This window comes from Rhynchophorus ferrugineus, unplaced genomic scaffold (genome assembly GCF_030347505.1).
Source record: "Rhynchophorus ferrugineus isolate W39M unplaced genomic scaffold, kcgeb_rfMv2 rfM10, whole genome shotgun sequence".
NCBI classification, from domain to species: Eukaryota; Metazoa; Arthropoda; class Insecta; order Coleoptera; family Curculionidae; genus Rhynchophorus; species Rhynchophorus ferrugineus.
This window is the reverse complement of record NW_027472589.1, coordinates 31,189,587-31,209,267: the sequence shown is the minus strand read 5'-3', so window position 1 is coordinate 31,209,267 and position 19,681 is coordinate 31,189,587. Positions and strand designations below refer to the sequence as shown.

General features: G+C 32.2%; 1 protein-coding gene across 5 annotated transcripts in view; it reads right to left on the bottom strand.

The window, feature by feature from the left end:
- Kni (knirps) overlaps positions 1 to 19,681 on the bottom strand; it is a 902,599-nt gene that overhangs the window by 11,790 nt on the left and 871,128 nt on the right. Inside the window, exons 1-2 of one of the 5 annotated variants that reach the window (XM_076415608.1) lie at positions 18,163 to 18,302; positions 1,962 to 2,001 (exon numbers count right to left, since the gene is read on the bottom strand). The exons of 2 other annotated variants lie outside the window; for them this stretch is intronic. In XM_076415608.1, coding sequence (XP_076271723.1) covers positions 1,962 to 1,976 — 15 coding nt within the window. In that variant the 5' untranslated portion in view covers positions 1,977 to 2,001; positions 18,163 to 18,302. Of the gene's footprint in view, positions 1 to 1,961; positions 2,002 to 18,162; positions 18,552 to 19,681 lie in introns of those variants that run through there. 2 more of the 5 variants (XM_076415609.1, XM_076415611.1) reach the window with 2 other exon arrangements.

The window sequence follows — 19,681 nt, the reverse complement described above, 5'->3', positions numbered from 1 at the left end:
CAGTGCGTGGCAACATTTTCGGTCATTAAAAGTAATAAGATACAAGTTACAGTTTGGTAAAGTAGATTAGATATTGTTTTTTTATAGAAAATATACTATTAAAGCCAAACTTTAATATGATAAGCTTTATAACGAACCCTCACCGATGATACTCAATGCTCTGGTGTTCTAAGTTGGTTCTTGATGAGGAAAACATAAAAAAACCAATAAGGTTGCTTTGGAAGAGGTTTAGTGAAACTATGCGAGTTCGCTGAAGCCACAAAAACATCAGTAAATAGTGTGGTTATAGTTTTACATCAAAGTATGGGATTTTTAAGCTGTTTTCGAAGAAAAACAACAACGAAAATCTCAAATATTTTCTCACAGTTTAATTAATTTTGTTTGAGTTTGTAATTTTGTCAGTACGATACCTGTATTTTATTAATTAGCACTGAATTTAAATAGGTTTATGATGTCGTCCAAATAATTTTTGATATATATATACCAGAGCTATACATTCATTTTAAAGAATTTACAACAGGTGGTATTACTATGCATTAACCAACTTCATGTTAAAAGCCCATGACAGGCTTCACTATTCAAAATGCGTCATTTTGTTGAAGTGTAGGAAAAAAAAGTTTTCAATGCGTTGAAAATGTCTGTATTTGTACAGAGTACATCGAATTTGCGGGAAGTTTAGGGTGTCGTTAGCATTAGGGTGTCGTTGGTGGTTAATGTTATATATTTTGTTTATTCGATTTAGATCAACTCTTATTAGTAAATTTGATTTTTCAAAGTATCGTTCTCTACTATTCTTGCACCCAGCAAAATCCTATCTATTTCTTTCTCCTATTCTTCGTTTAAGTTCGTTTTCTTCAGTTTTCGCCTAACAAAATCTAGCAACACTTCACATATATAAGAAGTTTCTTGTCAGTTACTGCAATTTTTGTTAGTATTTCTGATGGACAAACCCCATTCATGAATTGACTACTGAACTGACTGTCCAGCTTTTGATTGACGTGTAGATTACCTAGCCCAAAACGGATGGATGGTTAATTTCAACAAAATGTATATAAAGTTATAATTACCTTTAGTATTACTACTAGTACAATTATTTATTATATATATATATATATATATATATATATATATATATATATATATATATATATATATATATACCAGACTTATACATTCATACATTCATACATTCATTTTAAAGAATTTACAACAGGTGGTATTACTATGCATTAACCAACTTCATGACAGGCTTCACTATTCCAAATGCGTCACTTTGTTGAAGTGTAGTAGTTTTCAATGCGTTGAAAATGTCTGAATTTGTAGAGTACATCGAATTTACGTGAATTTTTACTTCTTCACTTTTATTTGTAGGAAAATGCGGCTGATAGTCAGCGAATGCTGTATGAAATTTATAGCAACCATGCTCCATCCATTTTAACATATGAATACTGGTTTAGATGTTTTTAAAAGTGGTGATTTTGACATCGAATGCAGAAAGCATTCTAGACACTTAAAACAAATTGAAGACGATGACTTGAAAGCATTACTCGACGATAATCTCGGTAGAACGCAAAAAGAACGTGCAGAATTGTTGAGAGCAACGGAAGAAACCATATCCAATCGCTTGGCAATAATTCAAGGCCAAGAGACAACATTAAAAGGCGTTTTATAATAGTACTTAAATATTTCTATTAATTTTATTTAAGTGAAGAGGTGCGAGGTAGTTCAAACTTCAAAAACATCAATAAGTAGTGTACTTACATGTAGACATTTCTTTCAGTGTAAAACAACAACTCGTTAATAATCCAGATCATTGTTTGGATCAGACGACCTACTGGCAAATATGCGAGGATGTAATATATAACATCTCCGAAAGCCTGTATATTTTTATACATATATTAAGACATAGATAAGATAAATTTAATTTAATTTATGGTAAAATAATAAAATATTGTACGTACATAATTCGTGTCCATTTTATTAGGTAATTGGTAATTGGAACTGAAACGAAGAAAATAATAGTTAGACCTCATTATATTTGCTAATTATTCGTCGTGCATGTGTATGTGTAGATGGTGCGTGAGTCGCCGATGAAACTCCGCAATCTACCAGAACCCAGTCGGCTAATCGAAATGAAAAGTTTTCGACGCATACGCGACGTAACATGAAAAAATCTAACCGTTTTGTTATTCACCGCACTAGGACGTGGGGTTATTTTTGGTACGCCATTGCTTTAACTGAGGTCTGATGTAATTTATTTTGCACTTCTTTCGAGACTAGAATACGTTTAGGAAGAGAGGCAAATATCGTTTATATATACCGGGGACTGTCGAGATCATTTTCGACGGTACGACCTCCGTGAAAATCAGTATACATTAGTTAGTATGCAACGATTGGTCTAGCGTATGCGCACAGTCTATTACATTGCTCTGTTTACATTATTCTCTTGCGCTTTTACAGTTTTAAATTTACTGTTGATCGAGTGAATGCAACAAAAAATCTAGAATCTTTACCTTTTGTGATGTGATCATAACCATATAACAGTAATATTATTCTTAGTATTGAAACATTCATTGGTTTTAAAATATGAAACAACAAAGATAAGTGCGGAATTTAAGGTTGAAATGATCTTAAACGTTAAAATATCCTAACAGAATCAATTCTGTTTATAGTGGGAATAGTAGCTATTAAATGAGTATCAACACATTTTTAACTACATCAAACTCTGCCAAAATTCACACCGAAATAGCTCCAGATTTCAAAACAGTGACAAGAAGCACAGAAAGAAGAAAACTATTCTTGTCGTTGAAATATACGAATAACATTTTGATAATCCCTTTTCTATATCCCTCAAAGAGTTTTGTTCTCTATAATCAATTTATTGTTTGATTTATATATTCGTTATGAATATAGTATACAAGATGTGATACTATACATCTTGGGTTAAACACATAGATGACAATATTGCCAACAGTTTCATGAAATTTCTGAATATAATCAAGCTTCAAACAAAACATATTAAAATTTAATGTATTTTGAACCACTAACATCACGTTAAAAACTTGAGAACCCCAGACCCAGAACCAATAAACTGTATTGGTTAGTTGGAAGATACTCTCTACTTGACACAGGATCAAAGATTGTTTGTGAATTATATAACTACATGGATTTATCGAGTGCAAACATGAGGTTAGAGTAAAACGTCAGTGGTAACTAGTAATCCAACGCTGCTAAAATTTTTCGCTTAATTATCAATGTTTATGATTCAGTAACCAACCAAGAACTTATTTACAAAAACAGAGTTTTTTAACATATAAATTACTGTTGGAACTAAGTAGTGGCTTGCTAAACATGTGCACATTTTAACGCCATCAAACACCAAAAATCAAAAAATCAACATATGCCAAAATTTCACACCGATATAGCTGCAGATTTCAAAATTATAACAAGAAGCATAGAAAAAAGAAAACTATTCTTGTCATTGAAAGAAAAACAATGCAAAGGATATGATGAGAAAATGTATAATTGTACTAGGAGTAATGTAAAGGTAATTATAACTTTATACATATTTTGTTGAAATTAACCATCCATTTTTTTTGGGCTAGGTAATCTACACGTCAATCAAAAGCTGAATAGTCAGTTCAGTAGTCAATTAATGAATGAGGTTTGTCCATCAGAAATACTAACAAAAATTGCAGTAACTGACAAAAAACTTCTTATATATGTGAAGTGTTGCTAGATTTTGTTAGGCGAAAACTGAAGAAAACGAACTTAGAACAGGAGAAAGAAGTAGATGGGATTTTGCTGGGTGCAAGAATAGTAGAGAACGATACTTTGAAAGGTCAAATTAATAAGAGTTGATCTGAATCGAATAAACAAAATATATAACATTAACCATCAACGACACCCTAAACTTCCCGCAATTTCGATATACTCTGTACAAATACAGACATTTTCAATGCATTGAAAACTTTTTTTCTTACACTTCAACAAAATGACTCATTTTGAATAGTGAAGCCTGTCATGGGCTTTTAACATGAAGTTGGTTAATGCATAGTAACACCACCTGTTGTAAATTCTTTAAAATGAATGTATAGGTCTGGTGTATATATATATATATATATATATATATATATATATATATATATATAATGAGGGAGATAATAAATAATATTACTAGGAGTAATACTAAAGGTAATTATAACTTTATACACATTTTGTTGAAATTAACCATCCATTCGTTTTGGGCTAGGTAATCTACACGTCAATCAAAAGCTGAATAGTCAGTTCAGTAGTCAATTAATGAATGGGATTTAACTGATAAAAAAACTTCTTATATATGTGAAGTATTGCTAGATTTTGTTAGGCGAAAACTGAAGAAAACGAAATTAAAATAGGAGAAAGAAGTAGATAGGATTTTTCTGGGTGCAAGAACAGTAGAAAACGATACTTTGAAAAATCAAATTTACTAATAAAAGTTGATCTGAATCGAATAAACAAAATATATAACCACGAATGACACCCTAACGATCTAATAACTACTCTGAAGGTGGAGGACTGGGCCAAACAAGGAAAAAAGAATATATTTTTATATAAGAGCATAGATAAATGAGTTTGGTAAAAACTGCAGACTTCTTTGAGGCAAAAAGTACAATGGTCTGCAATATGAAGATTTTACTTTGAGGTACATGAAAGATATGTACAAATATGGTTTCTGGATTTATAATATTTATTATATATTCTTTAATAATATCAACATCAATAATTTTTTAATTAACAAAGAAGCCTTTATGTAAATATAGTTCAATGACTTTCTCTAAAATGTTTTAATATGATGTACTTGTGTAAATATGGTACATGGACTTGATGTATATATATTTTAAATATGATCTCTATATTAAAATGATGTATTTCCTGATTTTTTTTTAGATTTTTGCTATACAATTTTGTACTCGAATATTTCCAAATGTTTCCAATTTCAATGTACTTGGTAAACACAATTACAACTTTTGCAAAGATTAAAATGTTCATATAATTTCACACTTATATATTATATTTATATTTTCGAATAGTAATATTTAACTTTAAATATTTCATAAAAAAATAAATTTTTCATATTACTATCTTACTTTTTAAACGACTTCCTACCACTTTTACTATCATAATATATGCTCGAAGCCTTTTAATATCATGGGGTTTCATTTCTCCACCACGGGGTGATATACAATGAAAAATAGACCAAAATCTTCATCACCAGTTACGAAATGAAGTGTATGCGCTTGTTCCCTCATACTATATTAGTTCAAATAAAACAACAACTAGACTAATCCGAAAATTACCTTCTAACTAACGTATGCTGTGAAAATGTTCCCATGTGTGCAAGTGCCTAATGAAGGGGTCGTACCGTTCTGAAGGTCACGAAATGCACGAGAATACATATTGCGGTAATGGCGCTTAATGAAATTAAATCCTCCGAAGATAAATTAATCATCTTCTCGCGCACGTATGTTAGAAAAGAAAGGGAGAGAGATATATATAGAAAAAATGGAAACGAAGAGAAGGAGAGCACGCGGACGAGAACTGGGAACAACCTAGCGGGCCGGCAAAGCTTTAAGGTTATGTAAGGTTAACCTGTCATTTATGTCAGCGATTTTAACATCGTGATATCGGTGGGAATACCGCCGACGTCTGTGTGTGTGTGTGTGTTTTGAAGAAACACTCCATTCAATGTCGATTATCGTATCGAAAACATGACGTCTAATAAAAATTAAGGGGTTATTCTGGTCTAAAATTTTAAGACAGTTTTTTCAACTAACTTTAATACTCTAATTACTGACGGTATTGCGAATATTTTGGTTATTTACTCTTTAAATACATTTAATGAAAACATTATAGTAATATTTTAGGGAATATTATAGTCTAGACATTTAGAAAAATAGATTTTTTACGTATATTCAATGCTCAACCCTGTAGGATTATGTCTTTAAGATGATATGGACTTTTGCCTCTAAACTTATAATAACTATAAGTCCCTACTGGGGCTTATATTAGTTCTTCCAAAAATGATGCCCATTATGGGAACAACAACTGGCCCATTTGTGATAATATTCGGATTGAGCGTTCAGAAATACGAACTTCTAATGATTCTAAAGACGTCAGAACATCTTGTTTGAGAGAAAGAAGCTTTTTTAAAACAATTTAATTCTGATTTTGTACCAATCTTTGATGTGTTAGTTCTTTACCATTTTTATATTAAGATTATCCTATTAACAATTAACATAAAGAAACAAAGTACTTATTGAGGTATATACAGAGATTTTTATAATGGATATATGTACTAACTGCTGAATTAATACTTTTGAACCAAAATTAGTACTTTTTTAAATGAGTTGGTGAATGCGCCTGGTATTTAACATTGTAATATTTATTCGAAGACCTACCGATGACATATCGGGCGGTTTATTTAACATATTAATTGGATCTTTCGAACTGTAAATCGATTAATCTTCCTACGACCGGCGACGGCATATGTTAAACGATACCGAGAAACGGAGAAAATACAGAAAACATGCGTCAAGGCTTCCGGACCAGTAATCCACGAAGGACCAAATTCTCGATACGCCGATTAACATATTGACGATCGACTCCGGTCGTCCTTCGTCGTGACGTCGGACAACGCTCGATATCGACATAATTAATTTTTTTCTTCGTGTCGTTCGGTTGGCTCGAACCTTCTACTTCTTCCTCTTTCGTCGATCTTGGTGGATGGTCGTTTTATGGGAAATATCCCGCCGGTCGACATCTCGAGCCTATCTTTCCATTCGGATGGGTTCCGAATCGGCACTAAATCTCCGTCCCGGCCTTAACCATGACGAATTGGCGAAATGTTCGACGCTTTTTTTTCTTCCACTTCTTCTTCTCGCGTTTCGTAAGAGCTCGCGCTGATACTGTATCGACGAAATGGTGTTGTGCCTTTTAGATAGACACTCGTCGTCGGTTTTAACGCGTTGTCTAGTGTTATGTGAACCTTAGTAGTTCCTCAGCGAAAATATAACTACTCCAAAAGATTAGAAAAAGGCCAAAATAAATAATACTAACATGAAATAATTCCTGAACTATTGGTCGATGTGGTAAAACCTCATTTCCTTTGTTCTACATAAATTGGTCAATCCAAAATAAATGTGACCTCACGTTATCATGATGTCTAATATATTGCTTATTGCTGTTTGTGAATTTGTTTTAAAATGAAACCTTATATTTCCTTCACATTTAATTTCACTCAAAAAGCTAGTGAAAAAGAGAACAATACTGACCGATACATCCGAACATGTAACCTAATCAGCCTATAAAATTCAAAAACTCATAATGTATGAGGAGATAATGAATACTTTCCTGCCGATATAATAAATGCATTAGGGAGAATGCAGTGTTAAATTTAGTTTTATCAAGAAAAATATACACAGGTAGTAACAGAACAAACTAAAGAGAAATATAGCAATATCAAAATGTGTTGACAAGGAAACCCAGCAAAGAAGGGAACAAGAACTAAACTTAAAAGGTAAAAATGCTCTATAATGAAAGTAAATTATGGATTAGGCCTCCAGGTGATTCTACCTCATAGGTGGTCTGGAAAAGAGTTTAATGTAAACATGATAAACCAATCCTAATCTACAAACTATTGTTGCTATATCATTATTTGTAGTTTAGTTCCTTCAAAAATATATGAATTAGATTTATTACAATGTTAAAGTGAATTATATTTGATAAAATTGTTTTTATCGAGGTCAAAATAATCTAAAAATCAAAATTGATGTGTCAACATTGCGACCTTTTGAAGTGATTTTACTGCTTTCTTGGATATACTCTAGAAGCTTAATTATCATAATCATTTTCAGAATTCCTTTTCTCTATCCATCAAAGAGTGTTGTTCTCTATAATCATTTCATTGTTTGATTTATATATTTGATATGAATATAGTATATAAGATATGACACCATAATAAAATAAGTCTTCGATTAAACATATAGATGACAATATTGCTGACAGTTCCATAAACCAATAAACCAATAAACTGTATTGGTTAGTTAACATTATTAGTGAAAAATAAGCTCTATTTCAATAAGATATATCTTCAAAAAGAAAAAAAAATAACGTTATCGTGTCCGTTAAGTACACCGTGCTGCAGTACCCTAACCGCAAAATGGGTACCCACCTACCACGTAATGAGAGCCGATACCGAGCCGAGATGAAATGTTGTACTATCTGGGAACCAGATCGGCCATCGGAGGTGTTGAATTGAGGTTTGACGCGTCGTGGAAGGCAGCATTTAGCCGCTGCCTCGGATCCCAAACCATCAATCAAAGTGTATTCGATATTTTGATCTGGATCTCTTTGAGAGCGGCCGGCGATCGGGCCGATTGCGCGATGATTAACTGGAAATTGGCGCGACGGCGTCGGATATTCGACGGTCCTCTGACGTTAAATTTCATATCGTCATTTACTACGTTTTGGTGGAGGAGTATTAAAAGAATTTAGTACACAAGAAAAAGATAGTTCAAGCTTAAATTTCAATATAATTTGGGACTCGACTGGTTACGTTATTAATAAACAATACTTTAAAGTAAATTGTGATACATCATTTACCACGTTTTGGTGAAGGATTCATTAAAATAATTTTGTACACAAAAACGGAAAGTTTAAACTAAAATTTCAATGCTAATTGGGGCTGGAGTCTTGCTCCTGTCGAATCCTGCATGCCATTAATAAACAATAAATCAAGTTATATTGTGATGCCGTCATTTACCACATTTTGGTGAAGGATCCATTAAGGTCGTCTAGATCACAAAATGGAGAGTTTAAACTTAATGCGAATCAATTCAAATTGAGAGTGGTCTTATCACTAGCAAAATTTGAAATATTTCATTATATTTTAATGAACGCTGTATTTTATTAATAAATACTGAATTTCATTTACTAATTTCACTAATATGACACTAAAATGTTTCCAAATATTTGTCTTAAATTCCAATCTCTTATTTTCGGAGCAACAATTTTGTATTTTATTAATAAAGAAAAAAATTAATAAAGTACATGGTGTCATAAACCCAGAAAATCTTTATGAAATATAAAGATTGGGCTTTATAAAACCCTCGTACTATTTATCCAGTAATTATTTTGTACTACTAAGTGGTATACTTTTTATTTCTATTTTTAATGTTAATATCCTTTCTAAACAAGAGTTCTATGCCTTGTTCTAGCTTTTTATTTGTTCTTATTTTATGTATCTTCAATTTTTATTAGCATTTTAGCTATATTTTAAAGATTTCTATTTGTTTTAAGTGAATGTTGTTACTGTTCCCAATAAAATAACTAATACCTTGAAAGGTTTTTCAATGGACGACAAAATAAAGTTACAAATAAAAAGTTTGTGACAAAATTTAATACTTATATAACTGTTCTGTATCTTGTTCCAGATGTTTATTTATTTCTGTATATCTTGTATCCAAATATTGTATATAAATGAAAATACTTTTAAGGGAATCTTTATATAACTATCACAGATAATTTTAAAAAAAATTGTAATAGTTTAAAAAAATAAAAACACTAAAAGTGAAATTAGAAGTGATTTCGTATAAATATTGTATTAACTATTTTGTGATTTGGTATTGCTATGTATTTTTTGCAAGCTATAACAGTTATAAGTTCTCAGGGAAAGTTTTCTGAGATGATTTTTAGTAGTTTGAAAAGAATCTCATTAATTGGTTTATGTTTTAGCGAAGTATATCATTCTCATTTTTGAACAGATATATTACGTTGTCATTTCTAATAATTTATGACGACAAATAAAGCCAGAAAACCTAATGCGAAAAAGGTTTTCGCTTTCTACTTTCGTGTGCGAAAACCTGACGGAATGAGAGACGAAATTGCTACAATGTATCATCCGCCAATAAGGAAGAACGATGTATAAAATCGACCCGACTATGAAAATCGTCTTTAAGCACAGTTGCTTTACAAAAGCAGCGATTTTAATGGCCACAGTAAATTTTGTGTGCTAATGCCCGAGAAAGACGAACGAAGAGGACGAAGAAGACGAAGAAGAAAGAACGAGAGAGAAAAAAACGGTACACACTCACTCACACACACACACACGAGAGCGCAGGGAGAGATAGACTCGGACGGACTGAAAAGATATTTAATGCTTATACTAATAAAATATAACAAAATAATACATAAATTTTATGGCGGACATTTATGGGAGGCGATTCTCCACTGCCAGCTTTCTATGATGACCTCTTAGTTCCTATCTCTTTTTTTTCTCTTTCGGTAATTTTTGCCAAGCTTTTTTCTACATCTCAATGCGGTTCGTTACTAAATCGTCCGCTGCTTATTAGTTTTTTTTAAATACGTAGTAATTAAATACCACATTATTTTAAGAAGGTATTCTGCGATAATTTTACATAAGAAGATATTATTTCCTCCAACTTACTCGTATTTATAAAAGAAGAATATTTAACAAATGTTTTATGATTAATAATTTTGTTCACTCTTTAAAAGCATTTTTTTCAATATCATATTTCAACCAAATATGCCTCATGATAACTGTAGGAAACCAAGAAAACAAATATTGTTTCTTAGCAGATGAGACTTTAAACATTTTCTTGGCTCAGAGTTTTATATCAAAAAAGTATGGTTACTGGTAACATTTTCATCATATAATGCTTAAGAAGTTGTGTTAAACATCTTGGTTTCAATTAAGATTCCAACCAACCCAAACCAAACCAAGCTGTTAGCTGGACAGTATCCAATATGAGTTAATACATTTTTGGAAAAAATTGTTATCATTTTGACAAAGATACAAGCGAATCCTAAACCCAAATGGATAATCTTTTACATATTTTCTCAATATCATATTTGAAATAAATATGACACATGATAACTGTAGCAAATTAAAAAGCAAATATTGTCTCTTAGGCGATGAGACGTTTAAACATTTCCTTAGTTAAGAATTTTATATCAAAAAAGTATAATTACTGGTAACATTTTCATCACATATTGCATAAGAAGTTGTGTTAAAAGTCTTGGATTTATTAAACTGTTAGCTGGATAGTTTCCAACATTACTTAATAGAGTTTTGGGAAACATTGTTAATATTTTAACAAAGTTACAAGCGAATCAGAAACCCAAAAGGATAATACTAATGACTTCAAATAAATTATCTTGTGTGATTAGGAATGTCAACTATGCTTTTCAACCAATAGCCCTTTCTATATTTGAGTTGAAAATATAAATGCCAATTTACAAACCAAATTGCAAATCTTTCAGCAACACCGTGTGATGAAACCATTAACCATAAAAACTTGATAAGTTACAAAACAAAAGAATTGACCAGTAGATTAGTTTCGAAGATGATTATGATGGTGATAATGATAGATGATTTTTGAAGAAGTATAAGTGATGAAGATTCATAGAATGATCAAAGCATATACCACACGATTTAGGAAACGTACAAATATTATAATACTATTCGACGCCAATTTTACAAGTCTTCTTTCATAAAAATACGAATTTCATAAAAGCATATTGAGTGGAACTTTAAAATGCATTAAAATGACTTTATATATTATATTATCAGTATAGATGAGTTTGGAGTTACCATGATTGGAAGATGATGATGATGTTGATAATGATAGATGATTTTTAAAGTGATGAAGACTCATAGAATGATCAAAGTATATTCTTTAATAGGAATAAGAATTTCTGGTGTAGAATCTGTTATCAATAATATGAAACAATATTCAATGTGATTGTAGAATCGATTAAAATGATTTTATAGATTATTTCGTCAATATAGATTAGTCTGGGGTTCATTACCATGATCTGGAATCAAAACAAGACATTATGGAGTGAACAAGGTTTTTAGGCTCCAGAAAAAGTTAGTGTTCAGAAATCGATCAAGACTGTGTTAGTGGCTGCTTTTTTGGGAGATAAGGGGAAAATCATGGGTATTGCTCATAAACTGGTAAAAAATTCAATGTAATTCTCGTTTTACAGAAGAAAAACGATATTATTTTCGAAACGGACTTACATATTTTTTAATATATACGTTTCTCCTATGGAAGAATTCATTATCTCGAATAGAATATCGTCGCTGACTGGTCACATAATGATGATGATAATGATGCTTTTCCATCATTTAGTTACAGTCTTGGCGACCTTATTGTTTCGACATAACCATGGGACCTCACGAAAGATGATACTTAGAACGATGACAGTCGAGAAAAACAATTAAAACCAGACCGTTGCCGACGACCATCCGCAAAAAATACCATCGTCGCTAACACGAAGAGCAAACAGGACCGAAAAGCGGTTAACAGCGTCGTTTTAAAATAAAAGTGTGCTACGAAAATAGACTGGGTTTGGAATACATATTAGCGTCTTTTCGGTTGTGGAGCAATTTCAGAATTAGATGAGCAAACATCGCTTAGAAAGTAAAACGCGCTGCGCCGGATTACGCCGACGTTCCCACGAGGTGATAACGTACGGGGAAAGAAAAAAAAATGGAAAGTTCAAGCGAATGGTGGAAGCGCCGCGCAAACGTAATGGCGAATGCGACGAAATTTAACGGAAAATTAAATTAACCGTACCGGTCGTACGTCTCAGCACTTCTGCCGAGGATGTTTCTTATGATTTAAGAAAGTCGGAATAACGATCGGACCTGACCTATAACATCGGGCAGAACTTATTTAGCACCACATCAAGTCGACAAACATAAAACTAAATTAAAACTGAGGCCGCGTCGTTTCGAAAGTTGCCGCTTTCGTACAGTTCAAATAGACCTATTGACATTTTCAATTTGATGCAATTATAAAATTGTGGCCGAAGAAAACGAACGGGTGAAGAAGAGGAAGAAGTGAAAATGGACCGTCTGCGTGTAGCAAGATCTGAATCACAACATTGCGACTTCAAATGATTTTAATTTGTATTGTTGAAGTCAGTGTTTTGTCAAAAAAGTATCTTCACTGCTTTTTCAACGAAACATTGAATATGATTGTGAAAAATACTTTGGCTAACAATAAGATAACATACTGATGTTAATTCCCAATATTCATCAGGACATAATCTACATAATTAAGTACTAATGTTTATTGAAAGCATAGAGAACAGATAACAATAAGATTTTTGTCGATTAATTGATACAACTCTATCCAACGTAGTCTATTCTCTCTAAAAATCGAAAAAATATCATCGAGAAACCGCCCCATTTACCAGATATTGCACCAGAATACTTCTTTCTTTTCGCAAAACTCCACTTACCACTTCGAAGTTAATAGAAGAAAGAAAGTTGAAATAAATCAATTGGATTACTGGTTGGAATAAGATAAAAATTTCTTGGGAAGGAGACTAATTTAGAGACGATACTGACCAATTCCTGGTACTTTTTAGACAAAATGTCACTGAAAAAGATTTAAAAAAATCGATATCAACGGGAGTAGCTACACCAATAATTTTAAAACTCAGTGATACAACTGATTGAAGCATACGTTCTCGTAATTGGGATGTTTAACATCAAATAACAAGTCTGTTTTAGTTGTGATTTCATCAGATATGGCATTATATAAAAATTAAATTCTTGAATCTGAATGAAACTGTGTTTTACGAATCCAAATATTTCCCTATTCTGAATATTGTTAACCTTGAAGTTCTTGTACACCTCCTCCTGTGCACTTGTACATGTGATAATAAAGATTTTTAATATATTAGATTGTTGTTTATTAAGATTTTGTTATCAGTATTTCCATTATTTGTGATGTAGTAAATCTAGTTAATTAAATGAATTAAAACTAGTAGTATTTTGATTGGTATGTTAATTGTGTTATAGGTGAAAAAGTAGGTCAAATTACTATAAACGTTTGTGAACAGCGAAATTGTATATGTTATTGTTTATATATACACATCATGTTTTACACAGAGTTAGTTGAGATGTTATTGAAATTAAGTAAACTCTTAAAGCATCTTTTAATTGAATTAGCATAGAATAATTCAAATAAGTTACGCATTTATAATTATGAAAATATTATTCAAAGAAAATCCATGTAAAATAAGTGTTTGGTATCAAATAATCAGTATTTTTTTACTACGTATGTTATAAAATCTTTCATTATACAATAACGAACGTATTGTTAAATAATAAAATTTACTCGGAGTCTATTATAACTTTGCAATTCCTTATTCCGGTAATATTCAATTCAATCAATTATAATTGTAGATACCTTCATATATTTTGTTCTTTTTGTAACTATATTAATAAGGTATTGAGTTGCCATGCTTTAATCTTTTTAGGTTCTCCACTTTTTATTATTTATTGTTGTTATGAGTAGTCTATGACATAAACAACACGAATTTCCATAGCTAGGAATATGTTAAATTACTAACTACTGACACAGTGGTACAAGATATACATCAATAAAAATGATTTTGGCTTTTTGATTCATTATTTTCTATACAGTTGATAGGAAGAACCATTTCAAAGATTGTTGTTATCAGGCTGTACTATAAATTCTTCTGATAACCTGAGAAACGTGATATATGAAATTAATATGGTTTATGCATCATATATATTACATTGCTTAAAAATAGTGACTACAGATGTATAATACCCTGAAAAATTATGATGTCTAGTTTCTCGTCAAACAAACCTTGCTACTATAGTATCAGAATTGGTCTTTCTTGATGTTTTCATTTTTGATTTCAAATATTGTATTTATCAGGCTTTGATATTGATAACTTCTTGTTAGTATTTGAAATCTGAAATTAATGTAGGTTTTTTCGAAATATAAGTTGCTATTTCGATATAAAATTAAAAATGAGAATAAATAGTGATTGCTGATGCACAATACTCTGAAAAATAATGATGTATGTAGTTTTTCGCCAAACAAACCTTGACCAGAAGAAATGTGTCTGAGAATCAATTTATAGTTGATATACATAACATATATTCTCGGAAACAACAATTGTGCTGGTATTTATTCTATAAATTACCGTTCTGTATCATTCCGAATCTGACCGTTTTCCTGAAAACCGATTTAGAAATAGTATGCAACCTGTTGATCGCGATCGTGCATCATCCTGGAAATAACCATGACGAAATGAGGCCGTTTTCGAGAATAAAAACGTTAAAAATACTTGCGGAGATCCAATATGGTTCATACACGCGCGTTTTTAAGAATTTCCGTCGCCAAATTGTTGCGGTTTCGCGAGGATTATTCCTGGAAGAGATTGACTTGCGGGGAAAAACGATGTAATATGGACACAATTGGTTTTATAACCTCTATTATTCTTCTTCCGAAGAATGGTAATTAAAACTATACGGCAATAAATAGCTTTCACTGATTAGAATGTTCTTATATAAAGACTCATCTTTCGGTAAAGAGCGTTGTGATCTATGATTTTATTTAATAGAGATGTTTTATGACAATTCTTATGTTAGTATTTTAACCACAGCTAGTTCACAGCAGTACAAAAGTGCTAGTCATTCAGATATTTTCTGTGGGTTTTCTTTGTGGTTCTATTTTATCGTATATTGATTTGTGATATTTACTAAAGAAGCATTTTTGTAAATATTTTAAGATTTTTTGTAACAGAAATGTTAAGAAAATTGATTTTAATATATTAATTTCATATGATGTCGAAACAATAAAGTCGAATTTAGTAATGAATATTTGTAACAGGTCAATTGAAAAGTCCCCGGCCTACCATAGTGTATAAATTTAGTTTTTTTTTATTCAACATAATTCCCTTCAAGGGTGATATACTAATTTTGGCGACCCTCTAACTTGTCGATACCGTTTTTGTAGTACGATTTGACCTTTGCTCCAAAATAGACCTCAGTTTCGGCGATCACCTTTTCATTCGACGAAAATTTCATCTCAGCGAGCATTCTTTTAAGATCTGAGAACAGGAAATAGTCACCCGGTGCCAGATATGGAGAATATAGTGGATGAGGATGCAATTCGCAGCCCAGTTCATGGACTTTTGCCATATTTTTCACTGACTTGTGACAGGGTGCATTGTTTTGGTAAAGCAGCACATTCTTTTTCTTCAAATGCGATCGTTTTTCGGCGATTTTGTCCTTCAAACGGTACAATAATGCTATGTAATAGTCGCTGACGCCATAAACTTGCCAGCCGACTGTTGCGTTTTCCCACGCTTTGGAGCAGATTCATCGTGTGCACTCCACTCGGATGACTGTCGATTGGACTTCAGAATGAAATGATGGATGTTTCATTCACTGTCACATATTGACGCAAGTATTTTTTAAAGGTTTATTACGCTCGATCATCACCAACTCGTCTTTGTTTTTGATCAAAAGTGAGCTCGCGCGGCACCCACTTTGCACGGGGCTTTCTCATACACAAATATTCGCAAATGTTATGATGTACACGTTCAGTTGATATCTTTAGAGTGTCTGCTATTTCATTCAGATTCAATTTAGGGTCATTCAAAATCATTTTGAGGATTTTTTAAATGTTTTCGTCGGTAACAACCTCTTTTGGGCGTCCACTGCGTTCATCGTCTTCGATGCTCATTTCACCACCTCTAAACTTAGCATATATTTTCATTTTCCTGGGGCAGTGTCCCAAAATTCGGCATCAAACCAAGTTTTTGCTTTAGCTGTATGTTTTCCATTCAAAAACCAATATTTTATCAACAGACGAAATTCTTTTAATCCATTTTTTCACAATAACAAAAGTTGCTTTACTTAAAATGCTATAAATCAAAAACTACTGATCCGACAACTGTTACACTCACATATTTTGAGGGTTAGGGCTAACTAAAAACATGGATTTAATTCTAGTAGCGCCATCTATGTGTCAGGCTGGAGACTTTTCAATTAACCTGTTCTCTTGTTTTAATAATATGGTTTATTTCTTCGACAATACTTAACACTAACTAAAATGTTATGTGATGATTCAAATAATATTAATTTCAATCACTTATTACTGTAGATACTTTTATATATTTTGTCTCTTTTCAAACTCTATTAATAAGTTATTTTATTGCAATTGGTTTTATCTTTTTAGTTTCTTCTTTTATTTTTATTTATTGTCTTTAGGGATAGTCTACAGGTGAACATATCACTATTGCAATAGAAGATCAATAAAAATGATTCCTACTTTTTTGATATATTGATTATCGAACAATTTCAAGAATTACTTGGTGATTAGATGGCCAATGGTATTAAAGGTAATAAAAACCTTTCTGCTAATAAACAATGGTTAATAATAGTGCAGGAATAAGTTAATTTTAATATATCTATTATCTATGAATACCGTAAACTACTCCATTCTTTTATAATCTACGGCTACCGTTGCACGCTAATAACATTTCACGGCTTCCGTTTTAACCGCAACCGCCAAACTTCTCGTTCGAATAGACCAAAACCGATTCCTCCGATATATCCCTCAGATAACCGTAACCCGGCGAAGTCGCGGCCTCAAACCGATCTCCATAATCGACCTGGAAGCTACCTCTTCTTAAACGGGCACTAATTTCGAAAATTGCTTCGGCACACAATTTGTTTTGAATCGTCGAGATAATTACGCCACGAAAAACAACTGTTTTCTCATTAAAGTTAACACTTTTACTGGGCCAATTTCGTCGTGAACTTTTCGACTCGGATTACAAGATATCGGAGATGTTAATTATTGTAACTTAGCATAATTTAAACTATTGAGTTAGAAAAAAATCCGTTCGGGGGGTTGGGGTTTCGTGTCTCATTGACTGTTCGGATCTCCGCCCGTTTTTTTGTCTTATTAATGAAATAATCTGATTTCGATAAAATGGATACACGGCTATTAATTGTTTGCAAGATTTTATGTCACAAAAATACGTTCAGGCTGATCAAGATTAGTTCAAAACATTGAGTGTTAATATTGTTGAAGAAATGGAAACAAATGTTCGAAATAAGTAAGTTAAGCGTTTTGCTTAATGATTGTTACTGTTGACCAGCATGTTGTTTGATTAATTTTCAAAATCGATGAGACCAAAATCCGAACTGTTTAGATTCCGCGATAATTTGATGATACTGCGAGTGTCATATTGACGAATGCGGTTTCGCGTCTTTATCGCCTATTGATATCCCTCCTCACCCTTATCACTTACCTTGTTTTGAGATTTTGTTAGAATTGATATAATCTGATTCGCACAATTAACAGAAACAAAGCACTGCTGTTTGCCTCGAATGCCTGAATCGTTGACAGTCACTGATCACTTCCGCATGAGCACAACGTGGATCCGTAGTCACCAAATCGGAGACTTAACACTTCCAATCCTTCGACACCACCGACAATGATCGCTCTCCAGCGCCCGTCAGACAACGACTAAGAACCGTACACCGTCGTTTATTTGCGCGTTTTTTTCCCCCGTTGTTTTGGTATACCACAACGAATACTACTACTACTACCACACAGTCAATTGTTTTTCAACCTTGTCGACTCTCAGCTGAGCCTGTTACGACCGAAGTTCGGACAAGGAGTGAGTCAAGATACCCAAAAGGATGCTACGAGCCGAACTTTTGATAGAGGGGACGACGAGTAGACGATCACAAGACGGTATAGCACCGTCTGGGTGGGGACAGAAGGAGGGGTGTGATTGGTGAGTAGGGGGTAGTGGGAGGGGACTGCGACGGCTAGGGGGTCGGCTGATTTTTTCCGAGCGGGTTCGATAGTCGGCGATGGGCCGGTGTCATGGGACGATCGACAGTCGATTGTTTTTTTTCTCTTTCGGATCGAATCTCGAATCGCGCTTTACATTTTTCGTCTTCGACCAAGTTCATCCTGTTCTGATTTAGAGGTTTCGTTCTTATGTGCCTGTTGATATCTCTATTGTTTTTGTGTTTATATTGGAATATTAAAATTGACTTTCTTGTATATATTGTAGAATAATTAGATGTCGTATTAATCAGCAGTAGTTTTGAACACTCAAAAGAAGTTAAAAAAAATACGACTTCTATTTTCCTATAGAATGTTCTTCCTTTTTTTTATTTCAAGTTTATCTTTAGACATTCCACTTAAATTATGTTGAAATATCTTAATCTGAAAAAGAGTTGACTATAAAATATTTGGAATAGTAAATACAAACTAAACTCATCTAAACTTTAGGTTACGTAAAACTCTGACTACATTTTAAGATAAATATTCAAATAAAAAATTAAATTTCTTATATATATTTTAAAATAATTACATATCGTATTAATCGATAGTTGTTTTGAATTCTAAAATGAAGTTAAAAAAATACAACTTCTATTTTCCTACAGAAAGTTCTTTCTTTTTTTTTATTTCAAATTTAGTTTTAGGTGTCCAATTAATTTATGTTGAAATATCTAAATCTGAATAAGAATTGTCTATACTATGTTTGAGAAATAGTAAACTGGAGGTAAAATCATCTAAACTGTATGTTAAGTAAATCTCTATATCTATATTTTAAGCTCTATATTTTCGTTATACACTTAAAATTATGTTGCTCATCTTAAAAGCTAAATTATGTAATGTATAGACTGAGGATATTCTTTCTATAATTTATATATAGGACATCCTTCTATCTTGTTCTGAAGAAGGCGCTGATTCCAAGAAGCATTATGAAAATTAATTTAACATAAAAAATATAATAAATATGGAATTAA